Source organism: Phascolarctos cinereus, unplaced genomic scaffold (assembly GCF_003287225.1).
Source record: "Phascolarctos cinereus isolate Bilbo 61053 unplaced genomic scaffold, phaCin_HiC Scaffold_4;HRSCAF=312, whole genome shotgun sequence".
NCBI classification, from domain to species: Eukaryota; Metazoa; Chordata; class Mammalia; order Diprotodontia; family Phascolarctidae; genus Phascolarctos; species Phascolarctos cinereus.
The window spans coordinates 355219646-355241976 of NW_027555847.1; the positions used below are offsets into that span (position 1 = coordinate 355219646).

The window sequence follows — 22331 nt, forward strand, 5'->3', positions numbered from 1 at the left end:
CACAATTTTCTTGTATTATTTCTGCATTATGTTTTTCTTTTTTTTGATCTATCTTGTTCTTCTAGGGGATCTATGATCCTTAAGTTCTCCTTGTGCATTCTGTCTTCAAGGTGAGTTACTTTGGCATGTATGGAATATATATGTTCTCTTGCTTCTGTTTCGCCAAACTATCATCTTCTTCTCCATATGTCTTCTAAATCTGTCAATTTCTCCATCATGGTTTCAGTTTTATTAGTCTAATTGTGTTTCAAAATTCTACAGTGAATGCCTAATTTTCTTTTACGAAAGCTCTAACTTCTAACCTAAAACAATTTCTTTTATGAGTCTACAGAGATCTATTTTGCCAGACACTACTGGTTTACTTTCCCTCACATTGTATTTGCTAACTCTATTTTGATTTTTCTTTGCTGGTCTATTTATTTTTCCTTCTGATTTTTAGGATCTCTGTTGGTCTGTACGCTGAGATTTTTGTGAGGATTTTCTGCTTGCCGTCTTGGGTGTTTAATACTTTTTCTTGCATCACCTACTATTACTCATAACTTTGAACCCTCCCTTTTCACTGGTGCCTCACACCCCCAGGCTAGGTTGGATCAGGCCTGCTGCTGCTTCCTCCAATAGGAGATAAAGACTAGTTAGCCTAGGACGATGCCTTGAGTAACCCTTGGGGTATGGGACTGGAAGTTTTCCAGTTTTCCCCTTCCCTGAATCCCAAAACACTAACTTGCATAAGTTCATTTTTCAGTCCGTCTGATTCCTCCCTCTCCCTGCTTCTTGTGGAGCATGAGAGAGAGGAGTCTGGGACAGTGTTAGGGAAGAGTCGTCAGAGGGAGAGGGAGACAAACCTAGTTTAGGCATAACCCAACCTAGTTTGTGTTTACTGCCACAGATGTGAGGGGTGAGTGATGAGCAAGTGCTTTGAATATTAAAATGCACTGCTACTTATAAGATTTTTTCCCCCCTTCTGGCTGTTCTGTCTTCTTAACTTAAGGATTTAGCTCTAGCTATTCTACACCTGGTACATAAACTGCTTTGTGTGGAGGTTTATGGGGCACATCTGCCTCCTTGTTGGTGATGTGACTTGAAACTTTAACAATATTTCTCAACCACTAAGTTACAAAGTTCTAAGTTCCAAAGGCTTTAGAAATGAGAGTAATATTATAGTTCTAAATGTGTGTGCAACACCAGATACATAAATAGAATGGAAGTTCAGTGGAGATTAAAAGAAAAAAAATTTGAGATAGGAGGCAGCTGGGAAACTGAATATATATTGGCTTCTTAGTCAGAGGACCTGGGTTCAAATCCCATTTCTGATGCTTACAACCTCTGTGACCTAGGGCAGGTCACTTAAATTCCACAGGTCTGAATTTCTTTATCTGTAAAATTAGTACTTTGTACTAGATTCCTTCTGGCTCTATGTTCCTATGAACTTAGCTATAAAATTAAACTAATATTTGATTTTATATGTACATTTACACACACACACACACACACACACACGGTTGGTATGAATGTAGGCTGTCTCTACCACTCCACACCCACTGCTTTATATAAAATCTGAGTGTCACCTATAATCATGCTCCATGAATAATTACATAGACAATGTATATTCACATAAGTCGTTATATATTTTTTTCTTTTCAAAGATACCGTTTTAGGAATACGTTTAATGTATGTGACTACAGCACACAAATCCTGGACACATTAAGATATAGATAAAGTTGTGTAAATCAAATATGTGAGCACTATAACTATTTTAAATGTGCCAATAAATACCAGAAAACTGTCAGAAAAATTTTTTTCTCCACATTTGTTTCTTATTTGTATTCCAATTTTCTAAAATTAGGAAACTTCTGAATACAAATAGAATACAACTCAGTTTAATTGACTAGATATTTAATACTAAGAAAAAAAAGTTTTTTTAAAAATTAAATTGACCAGAAATTCCTAGGGATAAAAAAAAAAGTTCTCCTATTTGGGATACTTGGAAAATGGATAAATCATATGCTTTTGCTTTTAATGATTTGTTTTTTATGAGATTATTTGCTAGCATCAATTAATTAATAAGCATTTATAGATTATTTGTGATGTGCCAGGTGCTGTACTAAACTCTAGGAATACAAAGATGAAATAGTCCCTTCCATCAAAGAGCTTACATTCTATCAGGGAAGATAACTTGCATATATAAATATACACAGAATGAGCAAAACAAAAACAAAGTAATCAGGCAGAAGGGGTACTAGTAGTTGTTGGAAGGAGATCAGAATAAGCTTCTTGTAAAAAGTGGTTGTCTTGATTTGAAGGACTCTCCAAGGACAGGTAAAGAGCAAGTGAATTCTAGACATTGGAGATGGCCAGTAAAAAAAAAGATGGGATGTGGAGGGCTGTATATGAAGAACAGACTGGGGAGAAGAACAATGTACGTAAGGGCCTTTAAAAGCCAAAGGGAGGAGTTTATATTTGATACCGGGGGTAATAAGCAGCACTGGAGTCTGTCTGTGTAATTTGGTGGCTGTTGGAAGAAAGGACTGGAACAGAGAGCCTTGAGATAGCAAGGAGACCAAAGCATTAGTTCAAATAAGTGATGAAGGTCTCAATTTATTTGGTGGCTGTGTGAGCAACGAGAAAGGGATAAATGCAGGAGATATTAATAGTGGCAAGTGCTTCAAGGAGGTCAATGAATTGCAAGGATGAAGTTTGAGAAACAACTATGAAATCTGAAAATTAGGGTGCAGTGAGTTTGTTTTTTGGAAGATAGGGAAAATTTACATATAAGAAGTGTCAAAAAAGACAACATAAGGGAGATGAGTAACTAGAAAAGAAACTGGGTGCAGCAAGTAGAGAGTAAGGTATCAAATTTGAGTGCTGCATTGATATATAAGATTAATAGAACCAAAACATGGTGGGTAGATCTTTTATAGACTATAACTGCAAAAGATGAAAAAGCATGAAGGGGTTGCAATATATTCTAGCCACAGAAATGGTCATAAATCCACTGACATTTACCATAATATTACAAATGACGTGCTGGAGAAAAGAAGAAAAAAAAAACCCCAACAGCTATCAACTTAACCGTATGGGGTTTAAAAACCATTACTTAATCTAGAAATTAAGATTTATTTCTGGAAAAAACTTCTTCTGTGTTTTAAGTTTAGTAAATTAGCTATTAACTATGCTATATGTATATACACAAGTGTTGACTAATCCGAAATACCGTATCATCAAAAAACATTTTTTCATTAGATTTTAGAACGTAATTGAATTCTAGATATATGATATAACTGAGATAAACTTGTTTAGTAACCATTAGATAATTACTAGAAGGTAGGAGTATAAAAGGGGTTATGTTGCCAAAGGCATGTACCACTGTTGTGGAAGAGATACAGTGTGCAACCCAAGTTGAAGACATCTTTACAGGCAGTACTGTTTTCTATACATTCCCATTTTTGGATGATGATACTGGCTATGCCAAAACCCAGAATACATTCTGAACTTCTGGAACTATTTCAGAAACCACTGAGTCTAGCCTAACCATCCACATGGGAAAAAAAGAGCTGCACAAAGAATTCATATTGTCTAGATCAGTGGTGTCAAACTCAAATAGAAATGGGGGTTTCTAAAGAGTACATCAGGATCCCTGTGGGCTGCATATTGGCTTAATTTAAAAATGTTTTATTGCATTTTTAATTATTTTGTTAAAATATTTTGCAAATACATTTTAATCTGGTTTGGGCTGCATTCAGGCGGGAGTGTCTTGAGTTTGATACCACTGATCTAGATTATGACATGCACTTAGGATGACAACCTGTACTACTTGTTTATCAGTGTACATACCATGGACAGACACTGCAAATGTGACAAACTGGACCTAGAATCATATAGGAGGTACAGAGCAGGAAGATTTGCTGTTAGAAAATTGAGGTACTCTTTTAATGATCCCAAGCTTCTTCCAGAAATAAAGACCTATCTCTTTAATGGCCATAGCCATGTTGTATGGCTGTCCTTCATAAAGCAGTAGACTCTCTCAAGAATCAAAAATAAGAATCATTCAAATGGTAATAGAAAAGTATACGATGGATGTGTGCAGCCCCTAACAAGTAACAAATGAGGAAATATGAACAAGACCTAGAGTAAAGGATGCCATTGCAGAAGTGTACGATGTAAAAAAAGAATATAAGCTGGCCCTAAGGAGAAAAGAAGTGCTAACTGCTGAATAGCCTGACTGTTCCACCGAAGTATTTGAAATGTCTGCACAAAGAGAATAAGGCCCCACTGTATCAAAGGAGAGAGGATATGGAAAAAAAAAGTCATACAAGATGGGCAAGTTTGTATAAGCTATGATTTTCATCACTGGAAGAAACATTTACAAAATGAGATCACAAACTTATTAGCATATCTGAATATTTGAAGTACAGTATATATGATACTGTTTTCCCATTAGACCATCTCCTATAAAAAGAGGAAATAAAGAAAATTATCTGCCATCAGAATTACAGTTTCACAGAATAACATACAGTGTGATGGTTACAAATAAGAAGCAAAAACAAAAACAAACAAAAAAAACCAAACCAAAATCAATATGTGATCAATTACTCTTGGAGCACTTTTCCCTCCCAAAATGTGGTGCGTGATACTGGCATTTTCTTAGAAGTCAAACGGATACATCAAGATTCTTTAGTTCTTTCTGATTAAAAGGCCAAACCAAAAAATTTGTAGTGCCAGATCTGATCTATAGTTTGGTTTGGTGAAAAACTGAATTGAAATAATTTCAATTTTAAATGTACATCTACGTCACCAAAACATTTCTTTTAATGCGAATTCTTTTAGTAATTCAAAATCAAAATGTAGATTTTGAATTATTAAAAGAATCCCCAAGTTTCTCCAGGGGTAAAAGAAGTGGAACCACTGAAAGAAAATAAATCTCAATGTGCTGCTCCATAATCATCTTACAGGGCAAGCAGCCTTACCAAAAAAAAGCATTCTTACAAGATTTTTTTTTAAATAAAAAGGCATGAGGAATGAGTTGCACTCTGTTTAAAGATCCATAGAATTCAGAAATAGGTGTTCCCCAAGATTCTGCTTTGGATGGGTTCCTTTTCTCTTTCAACATTTTATTTAGGTAGCTCATTTGCTCTTTTTATGAGAATGTGCTACACAAGTAGTGAGGCATCTTTGATCAAAGTATAAGATGGAAATCAGGTTTTTCACAATGTATTTTACAGCAGATCCCATCTTCACAGTCACACAATTGACTGAAAGACAAAGAGAATGCAATATATCACATTGTACTTACTGTTTCTTAACTATAAAAAAGCATTTAAGTAGAGTAAAAGGTTTACTTTGCTAAGGTGTCTCCCATGCACAACTAAGATCATATATGATTTCTTAAAAAGATCTAACAGAGACAACTTTGATAACCCTCTGGTTATTAATAGCAAGAGAGGCATTAAATAAGGACTTATGAGATTAATAAAGGTTTCTACTATTATTCATCCATCACAGATGTCAGATAGATGTATGATTCAGAGTTGTGTTGATTTCTTTTTTGGAGGAAACTGCAATGGGGAGTAAAAAGAATGTTTTCCCACAGAAACTGGAAAGATGATAACTGAAGAGTGGAAATGTGAGAATGGCACAAATTTTAAACTAAGACCTCCCAGTAGGCATAGGATAGTTAGTAAAGAAGAGGGAAAGGGGATGAGATAAACCTGACCAAGGAATGAATGGAGAACATAGTAAAAAATGAGATTTTACCAAGATAAAAGATAGAAGGGAAAACTGGGAAGGTTGACAACAATTGAAAAATTGTTATTCAACTATTACTGCACACAACAGCAACAGGTCCCCACAAAGTTTTAATGTAATTGAGCATCAGACATAAATGAAACAATAAATTTAGTGAGTGGCCCAAATCCATTACGGATGGACAATCACTGTTGCCATGTTCTGTAAGAGAAATCAACATTAAATTATATTTCAACTTCTTTAAATGGAACTAGAAGAAGCAATAAATAATAATGTTTCCTTTCTCTTGAAAAATTCATATCTAGGAATCCCTCCAAACAACTGATTAAGGAAGGAATTCTAAGTCCCTAAGAAAATCCAGTACTAACTGTATTCCCAGGAATCAAATATAAAAAGTTCAGGAATACTCAAGATGTTATGTAATCTCAAAGGGCAAGGAATTCTTTAAATTTCTTAAACTCGGACGAATTTGTACTGATTTTAATTCAATTTATAAATAGAGTTTTTGGCAAGCTTTCAAAGAGAACCATAAGCAGAGAACTAGTTGTCACCCACATTCTGGGATCTGTGAATATCTAATAGATATGGTCTCTAATTCAATTCTCTAAATAACTCTGCAAAACATTTCACTTACATGAGGGTCTTTTTAATCCTGAAGTATTTGTGTTTAGTAAAAAACTCCACTTGTTATAATCAATATAGATGAGTGAATGGCACCTATATGTCTACCACTATATGGTTTTCTTGAACTAGAGGCCTCTTACATGTCCCTCAGCATATGATAATCTAATTGTTCAGGCTTTCTACATTCCTCTCCCAACACATAAAACTAATGAAGATAGTACTAAGTAGTATGATTACAGTTTTCATGAAAAAAAACATTAAAAAATTAACAAAGAACATTACTAGTGGAAATAACTAAGAAAGTTATTAATGATAATACCTATAGAAATCACAGAAATAAAATGGCAGTTATTAATGTAATTAATATTCATTCCTTGCTACTGTATTCAAGCAGCAGCAAAAGGCTTATCTGGAATAAGGAGGACAAAGTATTCTTCTTTTAGTGAACTACCAAGTAACCAGGAAGAAACAGATGCTCCCAAATAAGAAAGGATCAAGATGGTACTATTCAACTTTCCTTTATAAAAGCACATACAACAACAATTCATAGAGAAGCCAGCTTCAAAACTTTCAATATTTAAAAAAAGTTTTAGTTCCAACCAAACAAAAATTTTCTTAAATTAGCTTTATCCTGCAATCTTTACTGCATGAGCAAATTACTTTAAAAATGCATCCAAGTAATAAAGATACTGTTTATCAATAATATTTTAGATATATGTAATTAGTATAAAAAAAATCAACATTTTATTAGCAGGTTAAAGAAAGGAATGCCTGAAAGTGATTCAGGATGCAAAAGTGACTTCATCAGAAAATGAAAGCATAAGTCATTCTTAATAGAGACATATTAAGCAGGGAAAAAGATATACATAATCCAAAGTCATTCACTGATTAAATAATAAGCGTTAAGTCCTTTCCTATAAACAAAATACCTACAGAAATATATAATGAATTTTGCAAAAAGAAGCAAGTTACAGTACTATGTTTTATACCTCCCCAAACCTCAGCTTGGAAAACTATTTGACAATGACTATGTCTAACTTCAAAAGGAATAGCTATGAGGACACCAGTAGCATTCAAATCATCTTCAATTCAACTTCTTAATGAATCTATTTTTGTAACCAAAGCTTAAAAAAAGGTAAACTTAAAGTCCAACTCCTTTCAACTAGATATGAGATACTCTTTCATCACTGGTCACCTAATCTAGGTATAATACCTTATTATATCATCGAAAACTACATCAGATTCTGTTTATAGCAAGTAAATTAAATGTGGTCTGCCATTAGGTTTTATATAATTGAAATATATACAGATATAAAATATATTTAGACACACACAACACATACATACACACATAAAATACATATATATCTTAACTCTTGATATTATTTATGTATGAACCCTCTTCTAGCAAGGCAGATCTGGCATGTTTTGCAACTTAAAAAAAAATTTTCTGAAGCACTGAGAAGTTAACTAACTGACCAGTATCACATGATCAATGTGTTGTACGCATATGTATGTAGAAACACCCACACCCACACCTACCCCCATATGTTCATAACTATCCAGTATACACATGGGTAAGAGATTATGCTTAGTTTTATTCAATACTGGATGCAACTCAATCCAATAAATGCCAGAACTTAATCTAATAAAATGCTTATGCCTCAGACACACAATTTACTAAAAGTGAAACAACAGTTCATGATCTCACCACTGCACAGACCATGTATGTCTTCAGTTTACTTTTTAAATATTGTCTTCTAAACAATTCAATCAAGATACACAATTAAATGGGGAATAGCATACAAGAGATAACAGCAGCATAAGAACCTCCAAGATCTGAAAAGGGTATTTGTAATTTTCTCCCTTGTACTTCACTCTGATCCTTTAAGGGAAGTTAGAGAGAACAATTAAAACCATGACGATTAACTGTATTGTAGAACACCCACAAATGAACTACTATTTTTCTGGGATGCTGGATACATTCATTTTATTCAATATGTTAGAAAAATATTCTGATAAGAGACCAAAGTAGAAAAAAAAAGAGAAAACATACTTAGAAAGCTAAATTGAATTCCACATAACAGGAAATCTAAATGATATCACTAAATAAGGAAAAGACATAAATTACACTAACAAATTTATCTGTGCTTACTGGATTTGTATCAGTGAGCATAAATTTAATACTTCTACATGCAGTGTATTCATTTTTATCATTTCACAAATTGGCCTTGTTTCCATATTTAACATCTTAAATTTAACAAGAGTACCAAATGCAACAGAAAGTACCAAAATAAAATATTCCTTACCTTTATTTGATTTGGATGGCTTATTCTTGCTAGCTTTAAGAGAACTTCTTGATCTGTCCTCTCTATCCTTAATTAATTTCTGAACATCATCCAAAGACAGCTTCTGCAGGACAACTACAGGTTAGCTCCTTTATTCAGATCTTCTACTAGTCCCAATTTTTCAATTTTGTCTCTCTGCTCCCCCTTAAGTTCCATTTTCCTTGTCTCATGAGTAACATTGCCATCTTTATCTCTCTTGATTTTTGGAATGACAAAATTTTTCAATGCACCAGATCTGCCCCCCAACAAATAACTGGGAAAATCTGCTTTATTGTCAGGGTGTGCTTTATTACTATCTACTTTACTTTTATTACCATCTGTCCTCCGGTCATCTTTACTATTTGGTGATTTAAAACCGGATCTATCAGATCTTGTTTTGCTAGTATCACCTCTACTCTCTTTAACACGAGGACTATCAGGTCTTGATTTCTGTTCCCCAGAAGACAGTCTTTCCCTGGACTCCCCTGATTCATGTCTGTGTTTTCTTTCTAGTTTATCTGGTTTTGAACCATCAGATTTAACGCTGTGTTTAGAATCATGTTCATTTCTGTTGGAGGATCTTAATGTATCTGGTCTTCGAATTCTGGACTGATCTCCTCTATGTCTCTCTGATTCAGTTCTATCCTCTGATTTCTGTTTATTATCATGATCACGCCTTAGTGACTCAGAAACAGATCGTCCATCTGGCCTTTGCTTTAAGGTTTCTGATCTTTCAGATTTCACTCGAGGAGAATCAGATTTAACATCCTGTTTATGTCTTGTTTCAGGTTTCTTTTCTGTGGATGCCTTTCCAGAATCTCTCCTATCATGCCTGTGCCTGGGAGTTTCAGGGCGACTATCACCCTTCTGCTTGGGTGTTTCAGGGCGGCCGTCACCCTTCTGTTTGGGGGTTTCAGGGCGGCTATCACCCTTCTGTTTGGGAGTTTCAGGGCGGCCTTCACCTTTCTGTTTGGGAGTTTCAGGTCGGCCCTCACCTTTCTGCTTGGGAGTTTCAGGTCTCAGCTTGGTTGTTTCCTGTTTACCATTATTTTGTTTATTCTCATTTGGTTTTGTGTCTGCTGTTTTGCTTTCGTTTTGTTTTGATTCTGCTGTTTTGCTCTCATTTTGTTTGGTTTCTGTTGTTCTGCTTTCATTCTGTTTATTTTCTGCAGCTTTACTCTCATTCTGTTTAGATTCTGCTGCTGGTTTGCTCTCAGTCTGTTTCACTTCTGTCACTGGTCTACTCTCAGTCTGTTTTGCTTCTGTTGACCTGCTCTCATTCTGCTTCACTTCCACAGCTGCTGGTCTGTTCTCATTGGGTTTAGCTTCTGCTGCTGGTTTACTCTCATTATGCTTGGCTTCTACCAGGGATCTGCTCTCAGTCTGCTTAACTTCTAGCACCGGTCTGCTCTCACTCTGCTTAGTTTCTGCTGCTGATCTGCTCTCATTATGTTTAGTTTCTGCTGCTGGTCTGCTGTCATTCTGTTTTGTTTCTGCTGATGATCTGTTCTCACTCAATTTTGTCTCCAATAATCGGTTTTCATTTGGTTTAGATTCTAACAATGTGTTCTCATTTTGTTTCATTTCAGTCTTTACACTCTCAGAATCAGACTTTTTCCTAGGGGTCTCAGGATGGTTTTCAGGTTTTTGTTTAAGAACCCCAATATCTTCTTGATGAACAGAAACAGCCCCATCATTACACTGTTTGCTTTCTTCAGGCTTTTTAATGGTGTCTGAATCCTGAGTTACAGATGCCTGAGACTCTACTCGTCCTGCCTGATGAAGATCAATGCTAACCATTAGTGCTGGCCTTGACCCATTTCCTGTAGAACCTGTCTCCTGAGAAGCTGGTCTATTACCTCCAGTAGCACCCCCAGCCTCCTGTGGGTAAGAATCTTGTTTTCTTTTTTTCAAAGGCTTATCTGAAATTTAAAGATAAACATACAAAATCAGTAAGATATACATATTCACATCTCATAAAAATTACTGTATATTCTGTTGTTGGCAAAATTCATCAGTGCAAATTTTGTAAACATATCTACAGGGCAATTTAAAAATGCTGCAATCTGGGTGGGTATGACAATATTTTAAAATCAAGGCTTATTAACAAAACATCTGTGTATAGTGATCTTCAATTAATATATTACAACAGCTAATAATTACATTTCTTTAGAGCCACAGGGGAAAAAAGTTAATAGCATACCTGGTATGGTCTCTAAATACTACTGAGCATGTGAACTTAGCAGAACTGACTTAAAAGTCTAGAGAACAGAAAATCTTAATAATATTTTTGTTGAATATACTGAAATGTGGGTTTGGACTTCTAGGCATAAAATGGGATTAAAATGAACATTAAATATGAAACTATTACACACACACACACACACACATACACACACTTACTTTAGAATCAGTTATAGATATTTTTCCCCATGCAAGAAGAAGACAAATAATATTCTCTTTGGGTTTAGGAAGAACACCTTTTGAATCAAGACAATTCATTGTAACCATTTTTAAAAGGGATGAAGCAAAATAATGTAAAACTGTCAGTAGCCCAACTCAATTAACATGGGCTTTTAATAACAGGTGTGAAAAGAAACAAATAAAATGGAAATTATACCATTTTGAATAGGAAAGTACAGAATTTTTGGCTATATTACTTTTAAATAACTATATCAAGGATTCGCCATTTGTGATAAAGATTTTAGTAGTAGATATGAAAAGTTCAAGAATTAACATCTGCTGTGTTAAGTACAAGTGAATTTGGATTTTTAAGGAAGCACTATGTCTTATAATTAAGTATAGCTGAGAATGTGAAAAAAATATATTTTCCTAACTGTGAGCAGAAAGTAAAGTAACTTTTGCTGAAATTTATATTATGTTCCACAGAGCAAGGTCCTGCATGTTTTACATTTTGGGTTCAAAAGGAAACATTTTGCAATATTAAAACTGTATTTTTAAATGAGATAACTGATTTGACAGCTTGACAATACTGTAATCTAGCTTTAAAATAACCTATTACATGATTTTCTATAAAGCTGAATAAAGTTATTTCGTTTAAACAATCACATTACTGTAACCATTTTTAAACTGACATTTTCATTTATGAAAGAGTTTATTTACTAACGTGACAATTATTTACCTTTTCATATTTTCAGAAGCTGATCCTCTAGAAGGGATATCAAACTATCTCATTATTTAAAAGTATTCATGACAAATTCTTATAGAATGTATTCATCCATGTTCTAACTTTGCCAACAAAAATAAAGAGTTACCACAAGGGAGTCAAGTGACAAATGGAAGGGAAGGAATCTGTGGTGGCAGAGACTGGTGACTTCTTCAGTATAGGGAGGTTCTATCTAATATGTTAAATGACCTGTCTATGTTTTGGATACAAGTACTCCCGATTAGTTTTTCAACAACAATAATCTGAAAAATGACCATCTCATCTGTCATATAATTTAACTAAGAAACAAGAATTCTCATCATTGTGTACTTATGAAATGATTTTGTAAGTAGTATCCACATGAGGTGAAAATTTTAATAGATTTATGTAACTAATAATAATATTAGCTAACATTTATATGGTGCTTATTGTGTGCCAGGCACTGTACTAATAACTATTTTACAATGATTATCTCATTTAGTCCTCATAAGAACCCTGACAGGTAGGTGCTATTATTATTCCCATTTCACAGATAAGGAAACTGAAACAGACACAGGTAAAGTGACTTGCCTGGGACCACACAGCTAATAAGTGTCTGACACCATATATTAACTCTGGCTTTGGCCTCAGTGTCTATCTATTGTACCATTAGCTGCTCAAGTTATTTTAATTTTTAAACAAGTGTACATACATACATATGTATAAAACAAACATACATATACATATGTATAAAAATGTATATTCGTGTGATTACCAATTTAAAGGTAGAAAGACCACTTTACAGTCTTCTCATTTTACAGATTAGGAAATTGAGGACTAAGGATTTATATGTTGATGTATGATATTATTTATATATATCCATATATATATATATATATATATATATATATATATATATATATATATATATATATACATATATATATATATATGAGAAAAATGATTTATATTTGGTTCCAAAGCATCAGACATTACCATGCATCCCCAGAGAACATCTACTTTGGTACAGTCATCTGTAGCCAAAGGATCAAAGTTTAAGCCTTTGCTCTGGTACTTAATAGCCGTGTGAGTTTTGGTACCTCTTTCATCTCCATTTCCTCAACTATAAACAAAATCAAACAAAAACAAGGAGGGTCTTATAAATCAAATGACCTCTGAAGTTTCTTCTAGCCCTACATCTATAGAGGAAAAATAAGCTAGGAAATGGAAGCCTGGGTTACTAGAAAGAGTATTGGAATTAGAATTTGAATCTCAGGTCTGTACTTATTGCATGAGTGACCATGGGCAAATTAGCAGAAATTAAAACTTACATTTATAACACTGTGGAACCTTCAGTGCTAAAGCAGAGGATTCTGTAACAGGTTTTCATTACATTCTTTTTAAATCAAATAATTATTTAATAACATATAAGTTATTGCTAGAATGGCATACTTCTTTTGCAGGCCTTGGTTTCTCCAGTCATAAAATGACTAGATGTCTCTAAAGTCCTTTCTATGTCCGAATCTATGAACAAGTGTATTTATGATCAATGGACTCAGTTGAGACCTCATTTCTCTGCTTACAATTATCCTAAAGAACAGATATGTAGCTTTTTGTTTTATTGCTTCTTGACCAACATTCTTTTTGATCACTGTTAAATGCTCTCTTAAACTGCTGAAGAGGAATAATCAATTAGTTCAAACAGAACTGTAAGATTTCAAAACTCCAAATGAAATATTCATTTATAAAGATAAATTAAGGTGACGCCATAAATATACTTGACCTGAAAAAAGGGAAAACTCTTGGACATCTTGTGATTTACCTAAAAGAAATCTTATCTTAGTAAAATTCAGTAATGTATCTTTTTTAAAGTAAATTATATGATCATTTTTTAAAAAATGAGAATGTTTTCAAAGTTTATTTTTTAAAAGAATTTCAGTGCATTTAGGAACTACAAATTACTGTTACCAATCCCATTTCAATTTTCATCACTGAAAAAATGAAATTGAGCACATATCCTAATTAACTTCAATATGAGAAATAACTATTATGGTACTAAATTGTGGCAAAGTATAGAATCACTGTGACATTACTCTATAGGATTTTTTTTTTATTATTGTACATAGAAGTGTTAAGGGATAAGACTATTATGATAAAGATGGCATGACTATTTTTAATACAGAAATAATACCTGAAAGCATGAGAGCATGACTGACATGATTACAATTAGGAAAGACATTATGATCCTTTAATTTTGTCCAAAAAATAAAATATTAGCTAATAAAGACATCATATAATATATTCAACTAGCTAAAAGTATACCATTTGCAGAAAACTTGAAAAAATTCTGTCACAACAGCAAGGTTTCTCAGAGCTGAGCAAGTTTTGCTTTTCTAGTTTTGATTTAGTTCCTCTGAGCATGTCAAATTCTATCTGTTTTTGCTTTTTGCCATCAGTCTTCATTTCCCAACCTTCTTCACCTGATAATTAAAAGCCATTTTTATGAATAAGTTCGACATTATGGACATTGATTTCCTTTGAATCCTCATCTAGGACTGGACAAATCCCTGAGATAACTGTATACAAAATCAACAAATGAAAAAACCAACAACCCTACCATATCCAGATGCCAATATTTTCAAAATATGGAACCATTAGGTTCAGAAAAATCCTGATGTTTTTAAAGTTGACAAAAAAAAAGCCAAGAAACTCTACATACAAAAACTGTCAATATCTGAAACTGCTAACAGTTATGGCTGAAAGCGCTTACTATAAAAATCAGATAACTAGTATGCATATTAGCCTACATATCCCTAAAAAACAAAAGACTAAGTATTATCTAAATCAGACCAAAAAGCTAAGTGCCACATTCAGAGTCTGTAAAAAAAAGTGTACACACACACACACACACACACACACACACAGATACACACATACGCACACACAGACACACATAAATAAATTAAGTTTTCCCCTTCAGTATATCAGGTAGGAAAAAGAATGAATTGTGGATTAAGGTGAGTATAAGTCTAAGAAGGGTCACTTTGAGGAGATATTAATTTAGAGGTTATTCTGGAAGGGGGAAAAAAAGGGCCTTTTGAATTCTAATTTATAGTTATGGTTATTATGGTAGCATTAATATCCTACCAGTCAACACTGCTTTTGGACTTCTCTAGAACTATCTATCATGCCTTCCTTTACCCAGGAAATTCATCATGGGGAAATTTCATTATGCTGTAAGACTGAATCTGCCAATACTCATCTCTCATCAGGCCCTCTGCCCCTCTAACTGGACCCTCTGGCTGGACAGCAGGGGTATGAGCTCTAAGTAAACAGGCCCAGCATAGTTTTTCTCCCTATTTCTCACCAGTTCTACTACTTTTGGACTTCCCTGCATCGTCTTCCCCACCTCCCCACCTCTCTTTACCCCCAGCTTTTTGGCTTTCTTCTGTACGTTGTCTTCCCCTATTAGAATGTAAACTGTCTGAGGGTAGAGGCTGTTTTTGTATTTGTATCCCCAGGGCTTAGCATGGTGCTTGGCACAAAGTGACGCTTAACAAACGTTTCTTGATGACGCGACTACTACTACAACTACTAATTTATAAACCCCCAAATGTCAAGAATGTATAAGGGAAAAGGTAGATGTTTTGTACACAGAAAACTCATAGGTTAATTTGGGTAAACTGTTATAGTGCATCTAGCACTATCCAAGGAAGAAGAGCACACAAGGGTCAAACTGGAATATCTGGTTATGAGAACGGCATACTCCAATGGCAGAGGTGAGGCCCTATCATAATCTAGATGAAATATTCTTTAAACCTAGCCAAATCTCTTTGTTCTAGTTTTACAATTACTAAACATCACCTTCCTGATCACTAATTTGGTTTCTTAGATATGGTATTCGAATCCTAGAAGAAAGTATGCTGTAGATAGGAGAAAGGATTAATTGGTCACTGTAAAAGAACAGGTAAGAATTCTGGCATCAGAGGTCACTCCACCATTTTGAGCTTTTTTTCAGTACCTAAATATCCCTGGATAAAATGAACTGCAAAGTTTTAAAACTACAGAACCAAGAAATTATATACTAGATGACTAAGGTAAGAAAACACTATAGGGCTAAGCATAAATGATAACAACCTCACAACAACATGTGATAAAAGCCAAATTTTAAGAGAACACTGTGCCAGCATATAGTACAAAAACTTAAGTGGATAATTTATGAAAAGGTAACTTAAATATTAAATATTTTAAAAGGTGTTTCCTCATTGTAAGGTCAAATTATGACATTTGACAAAACCTTAAACAAGATCCCAACTTCATGAAAATTTTATGTATTTTCTCATCTGTGATGTCATCTCCAACTTCAAATGACCATATGGTATATTTAATCTTGTTAACATCTTTAGTAAGGTGAGATACATACACATACATACATATATATATACACACATACACACACACATATATACAGATTTGTATTTCATTTTTTTAAAGGGGGAAATTAAAGGAATGAGAAAAGATGTTCCTAATTGTTCACTAGATTCTGGATGGTGGCATCTAAACTTCTAGACCAGGGGAAAGGAATCTTTGGCCTCAAGGCCACATGTGGCCCTCTAGGTCCTCAAGTGCAGCCCTTTGATTGGATCCAAACTTCACAGAACAAATCTCCTTAATAAAAGGATTTGTTTGGTAAAACTTGGATTCAGTCAAAAGGCTGCACCCAAGGACCTGGAAGCCACATGCGGCCTCAACGCTGCAGGTTCCCTACCTCTGTCCCCGGTTCTAATCACTAAACAGTTAAATACATCTTTCAAAGAACATCCTAGAAATAAGAATGCTAGAATTCAAGAAAGGATAAAGCAAAGCAAATATAGGACAAAACCTACATACATTATTACATTAAGGTAGATATTTCAATGCCATTTAAAAATGAGTTGTTTTGCCTATGACTTTTTAATTTTAAAATTATAATTTCATCATGAAAGACAAAAATAGTTATTTCATGTAAAAAGACTTGTATTATGTTACCACAAATTTCTATTATATATAGCTTTTAAAAGAAGCATGTTAAATTTAACATGTTTTTTCCCAACACTATTTCACTTGTCTGTGTCCCAGTTTCTACTCTCTTCAGTATATCTTTAAAGTGTTTCATTGATGCTATTTTCTTTCCTCTCTTTTGATACTATTATCATAACTCCTTATTCATCTCTCTTCCCCAGTAAGTTTATCTCCCCCAAAATAAACAAAAAGTCTATATTATAGTCAAGGAAAAGAACCTACATTGGTCATGTCTGAAAGGGTATATTTCATTCTACACTATTGGCTGGTCCAATGCCTAACAAGAGGAGAGATGCATGAATCACAGTCAGTGTTCTGGAGCTGTGATTGTTTAATGCATTGATCATAGTTTTTAGGTTTTGACAATTGATCATTACAATGTTGTAGTTCTCAATTCACTTTTAATCAGTTTATGTGAATTCATTTCTTTAATCACTTCTTATGGTACAATCATATTTCAAAACATAAATATACCATAATTTGCCTAGCCATTCTCCAGTTGTTGAGCATCTACTTTGTTTCTAGTTCCTTGCCATTCCAAAAAATGCTATTATGAATATTTTTGTATACAAAGTAACTTTTCCTCTGTCTTTAATCCCTTTCAGGTATAGGTTTAGTAATGTTACTGTTCAGTTACAGGATACATATATTTCAGTGACTTTTGGAGTATAATTTCAAATTGTTTTCCAGAATGGTTGGACTAGTTAGTTGACAGCTCTATCGACAGTAAATCCACAAGTCTGTCCTCCTATACCTCCTGCAATAATAGCTATTTCTCTTTGTCAAATTGATGGATGTGAGGTAAAACCTTAGCTATTTTTAATTTGTAGTTCTCTGATTATTATTATTCTTATTGTTTCAGAGCCTTCTCATACAGTTGTTGATGGCCTTTCTTCTTTTGAAAACTGCTCACCCTTTGACCATTTTTAATTATGGATTGGCTCTTATTCTTACACACTTGGATCAATTATCTATGTATCTGGGACATAAGATTTCCCTGCAGTTAACTGTTTCCCTTCTAATTCTTGTTGCACTGATTTTATTGGTGCAAAAGTTCTTTAGTTTTATGTAATCAAAACTGAACATTTTATTTTCTGTGATTGTCTTTATCTTTCATTTTGAAAGTCCTGGAGTTTGGCTCTGGTATTTCTTGGTGTTTTCAAACTATAGTTTCTTTCAGGAGGTTGTCAGTGGATTATTTCTATTTTTATGTTGCCATCTGCTTCTAATAAATGAGCCAATCTTCTTTATTATTTCCCAAAGTACAGTATCCAAGTTTTTGTGTTTGTTAACAGTTTCCGGGAATCTGATGACTCTTAAGTAATCTTTTCTGGACCTGTTTTCAAGGTGAATTTTTATATCCCCACTGCTTAGCATAGTATCTGACACACAGGAGGCACTTAATCAATATTTATCTACTGACAGATTTTTCAATCTTCAACTTAGAATATTTACTGTTGTTTCATGGAATCATTGAGTTCTAACTGTTGTTATGTTTGCAAGGAGTCCATTAAGATTAAGGTTTTCTAAATTTATTCTAAACAGTTATCTTTCCAATGATTTACTCCAGAGCTCTTATTTCAATTCTAATATCACTTTTTATCTCTTGCTTCACTTCTTCTGGCCCCATTTTTGTAGTTCTTGCAACTATGACATTTTTTCTTCTTCTGCAGCTCTACTAATACATGTTGTGGAATTAATCTTTTTGTCTGAGTTTCTCTCTTAGGCTTCTGTTAAATTATAGTATTTCTTCATTATATTGGGTAGTGCTTCTTTCCCCCCTATTTATGCTTTATCTGGTGTGGAGCCTCTCCCTACGTTCCCAGGCTATAAGTAATTTTGCTATAGTTTGGGCTCTGTTTTCCGGTGTAAAAGCTCTCCCAGCTATTGCTAGCTTCTGGTTGTCTTTTAACTTTGCAGTTTTGGATTGGATGCAGGTATTTTATTTTCTTTCTGTATATTTGGTTTTCCCTTATGTTCTTTGCAGGGGCATGTACGGTAGACTTGATTTCTCTATAAGGTTTCATAATATTATTGGGTCTGATTCTGGGTAATGATGGGTCAGAGGTCAGGAAGTAGGAGCCAGCAATCAAAACCTGGTGACAAAGTCACCAAGTTAGAGTGGGAGTGACAAACACCTTTTTTTTCCATATAGGACCAGGTCAGTGGTCTCAGAAAAATTCTAGATCAATTCTACTTGCCTAAGTTTCAATCAACTCATATCTAAATCATTACAGATTGTTTAAAAAACAAATGCTAATTTAAAAAAAATCTGCAAAGAAAGGATGTAGTTTCAGGATGCCAATAAGCCTTTAAAAAAGAGATCTATTCATCCCCCCCCCAATTTCCCCAAAATTATCACAAATATTTCTAGTGGTAGGCCCAAGTCAATCATTTAACTTCTAAAATTTCGGTCCAGTTCATGAGTGTAAACTTTGAACAAATTTTACATAAAGGTCAATAAACAGAAAAGGTCTACAATGCTTTTCTTTAACAAAAATAAAATGTACAATATATAATCAGTTATCCTGATTGTTAATTAGCATATTATTTCAAAACGCAAGCCATTTCATGTTTTCTAAGCATTAAAACCAGCATACTACATAGGTGAAATTTTAATACTTTAACTTTTCTCAACCTACTTTTTGTCACATAATGAAAAAATCCACAAAAACAAGAAGTTCTACCTAGCACAAAAAAATGTATTTAACAATATCCCCCAAAAAGGAAACACAAGACCAGGAAGTAAACCAACAAATATTTTAAATAATAACTGAAAGTACAAAGTAGTTGCCTGGCCTTTCTATATTTTTTTTCCCCGCAGGATAGGAATTTATTCACTGAGGAAAAACATAAAATCCACCCTAATCTACACTAGACCAACAAATCAGAAAGATTCTTTAAAATGATCAAATCTTTTTCACTAAGTATCTAACAAAAATAGCTCTAGAGTGTTATTAGGACTTTTGTTTTATTTGATCATTTGCAAAACAAGAATTTCTAAAACTACTATGTCTTAAAGCTCCATTATTACTCTAATATAATGTGAACACTAGTTGGATGTGAAAGAATACTTACCTGACTCACAGTAACTGTGTGAATTCTGAAAAGTCCCACTTCAAATACTATCCTAATAAGATAGATCACACAATTCAAATGATATGACTGCAAATAATAACCTAACAACCTAAGCAAATCCATAATCTTCTCCTAAATGTAACATCAAAGTTATCTTTGCTTCGGCACAAACTAATTGCAGATATATAACTCTTAAGTATTTTAACTGTGAAAAAGAAGTGATGTAAATGCCAACGAACATTTTAGTTGAAAAACATCCAAGATAATAGCTAGTATTTATATAGGGCTTTAAGGTTTGTAAAATGCTCTACTTATGTTTACCCATTTGACCTTTATAAAGATGCTGTGAGGTAGGTACTATTATTATTCATACTGTAGACAAGGAAACTGTGCCAGAAAGAGGGTAAGTGACTTGCCCAGGGACACTGTCTGATTAAAACTCAGGTCTTCCTGACTCCAACACTCTATATACTCTACCACCTAGCTTCCATAAATATGACATGATATGACATGACAATATAATATATAAGAGATAGTCACTAGAACTGTGATATATTACCTACAGAAATCCAATCCTAAAAAAAAAAAATTAGGATTCAAGAAACTAACTTCCACATGGTACTGTTCAAAAATTAAAGGTAGAATGTATGAATGGTCATAATGTATAAAATGTGGTAAAACAAGAAACATATCATGTAAAATTACAATATAAAATTTTCTGAGAGGATGACAGAGTAGCAAGGCAACAAAAACAGTAACAAACGTATAACCATTTTACCTTTATCTTGAACTTCCTTTGAAAAACGTTCCCTTTCAATAGCCGATTCCCGTTCTATCCTCTCAATTTCAGCCAATGCATCCAATTCTACTTCATCGTACAGCGTTCCTTGTTGCTGAGATTGTACCACAGAAGTCTGAGGTTGTTTTGCAGTAACTGATGTGTTCTGTTGTAAAACAGGCACTTGTTGTGCCTGAAGGAATGCTGTCTGTTCATGCTGTGGCAAACACTGTGCAGCGTTTAGTGGGCGGTTTACATCCTGTGGCGTGATGGGTGTTTTTGAAGTTTGTCCTGGGTACTGCACATTAAAAGGAATATCACTCTCTGATACATTGCTATTTTCTATACCAGAAAGCATATCTTCCTGCTGGTCCATATCTGAAGATCTTACACGAGAAAGTCTTAATGTAAGTTTAGTAGAGTCCTTAGATGGAGAACTAATGATATCATACATTGCAGCTTTTTCACTCTGGTCTTTTTCATCTTTCCCTAACTTCATTTTCTTTTGTTTCTTCTGTTTTCTTTCTGGTGAATCTAATAATATGTCAGGTGGAACATCTCTAGGTGATGAATAAGGTGGAGGCTGAGATTGTAGGATTAATGGTGGTCTTGATCCTAGAAAAACAATTCAAAAGGACTGAACAGTTGTGCTGGTATAAATCTTTCCTATTTATCTATGGAATAATAGAAGTATTGTATAAGTAGCAGTATATGCCCATTCTACAAGCAGCTAGCTAAAAAGGGTAATGTAAATTCATTATGCCCTTGAAAATAACTTATTCAACTAACCACAGGTGACAAATACAGTTTGCAAAAAACTGGGCTGGCCAAACACTGGACACAGAAACCATATGGCAATTATAATTCAATGCTATGAGCTATAGCTCTGAAAGGTTACAAGAATCCAACTTGGGCAAAAGGAAGAAAGAAGGAAAGGTCTAAAACTTCTTTAGTCTCCTCTTACATGAAGATTTCAATGATCTTGTTATGAGACACTATCTACACATGATAGTTTCTTTAGGCAGAGCATGTAGTCAGTGATAGGCAGATCTTTAATAAGAACTTGGATAAATGATAAAATAATTTTTTATAGCTTAAAAAACTATATTAAAATTTTAAAGTTATTTCTGTAATTGCATTATTTCTGAAAATAATTCTTACATGCGAGGAATTAATTTAGTTTTTATTTTCTCCCTCCATTATTTACTCTTTTTTCTTCATCAAAAAATCTGACTTTTAGAGCCAGAGGCAACCTAACTGGGAACATTTAGTCCAACTTTCTCCTTTTACACAGGAAGAAACTCAGATAGCATGGCATAGTAAACAGAGCCTGGCTTTGAACCTCTCATTAGACAATAGCTACTTCTATAACCCTAGGCATGTCACTTAATGCCTCCTAGCCTCAGTTTGTCATCTATAAAATGGGGATAATTATAACACTATCTCAGAGCAACAAATTAAATAATAGAGAGCTCTGTAAACTTTAGCACATTATATAAATGTTAGCTATTTATAGCAGGATTAAGCTATTCAAGCCATTAAGGCTTAAAGCTTTAGTCAGGTTTTTGGGACATCT

General features: G+C 34.0%; 1 protein-coding gene across 1 annotated transcript in view; it reads right to left on the bottom strand.

Moving 5' to 3' along the window:
• NIPBL (NIPBL cohesin loading factor) overlaps window positions 1-22331 on the bottom strand; it is a 266866-nt gene that overhangs the window by 82819 nt on the left and 161716 nt on the right. The window contains 3 exon segments of the mRNA XM_020995941.2: window positions 8676-8798; window positions 8801-10615; window positions 20756-21370. Coding sequence (XP_020851600.1) covers window positions 8676-8798; window positions 8801-10615; window positions 20756-21370 — 2553 coding nt within the window.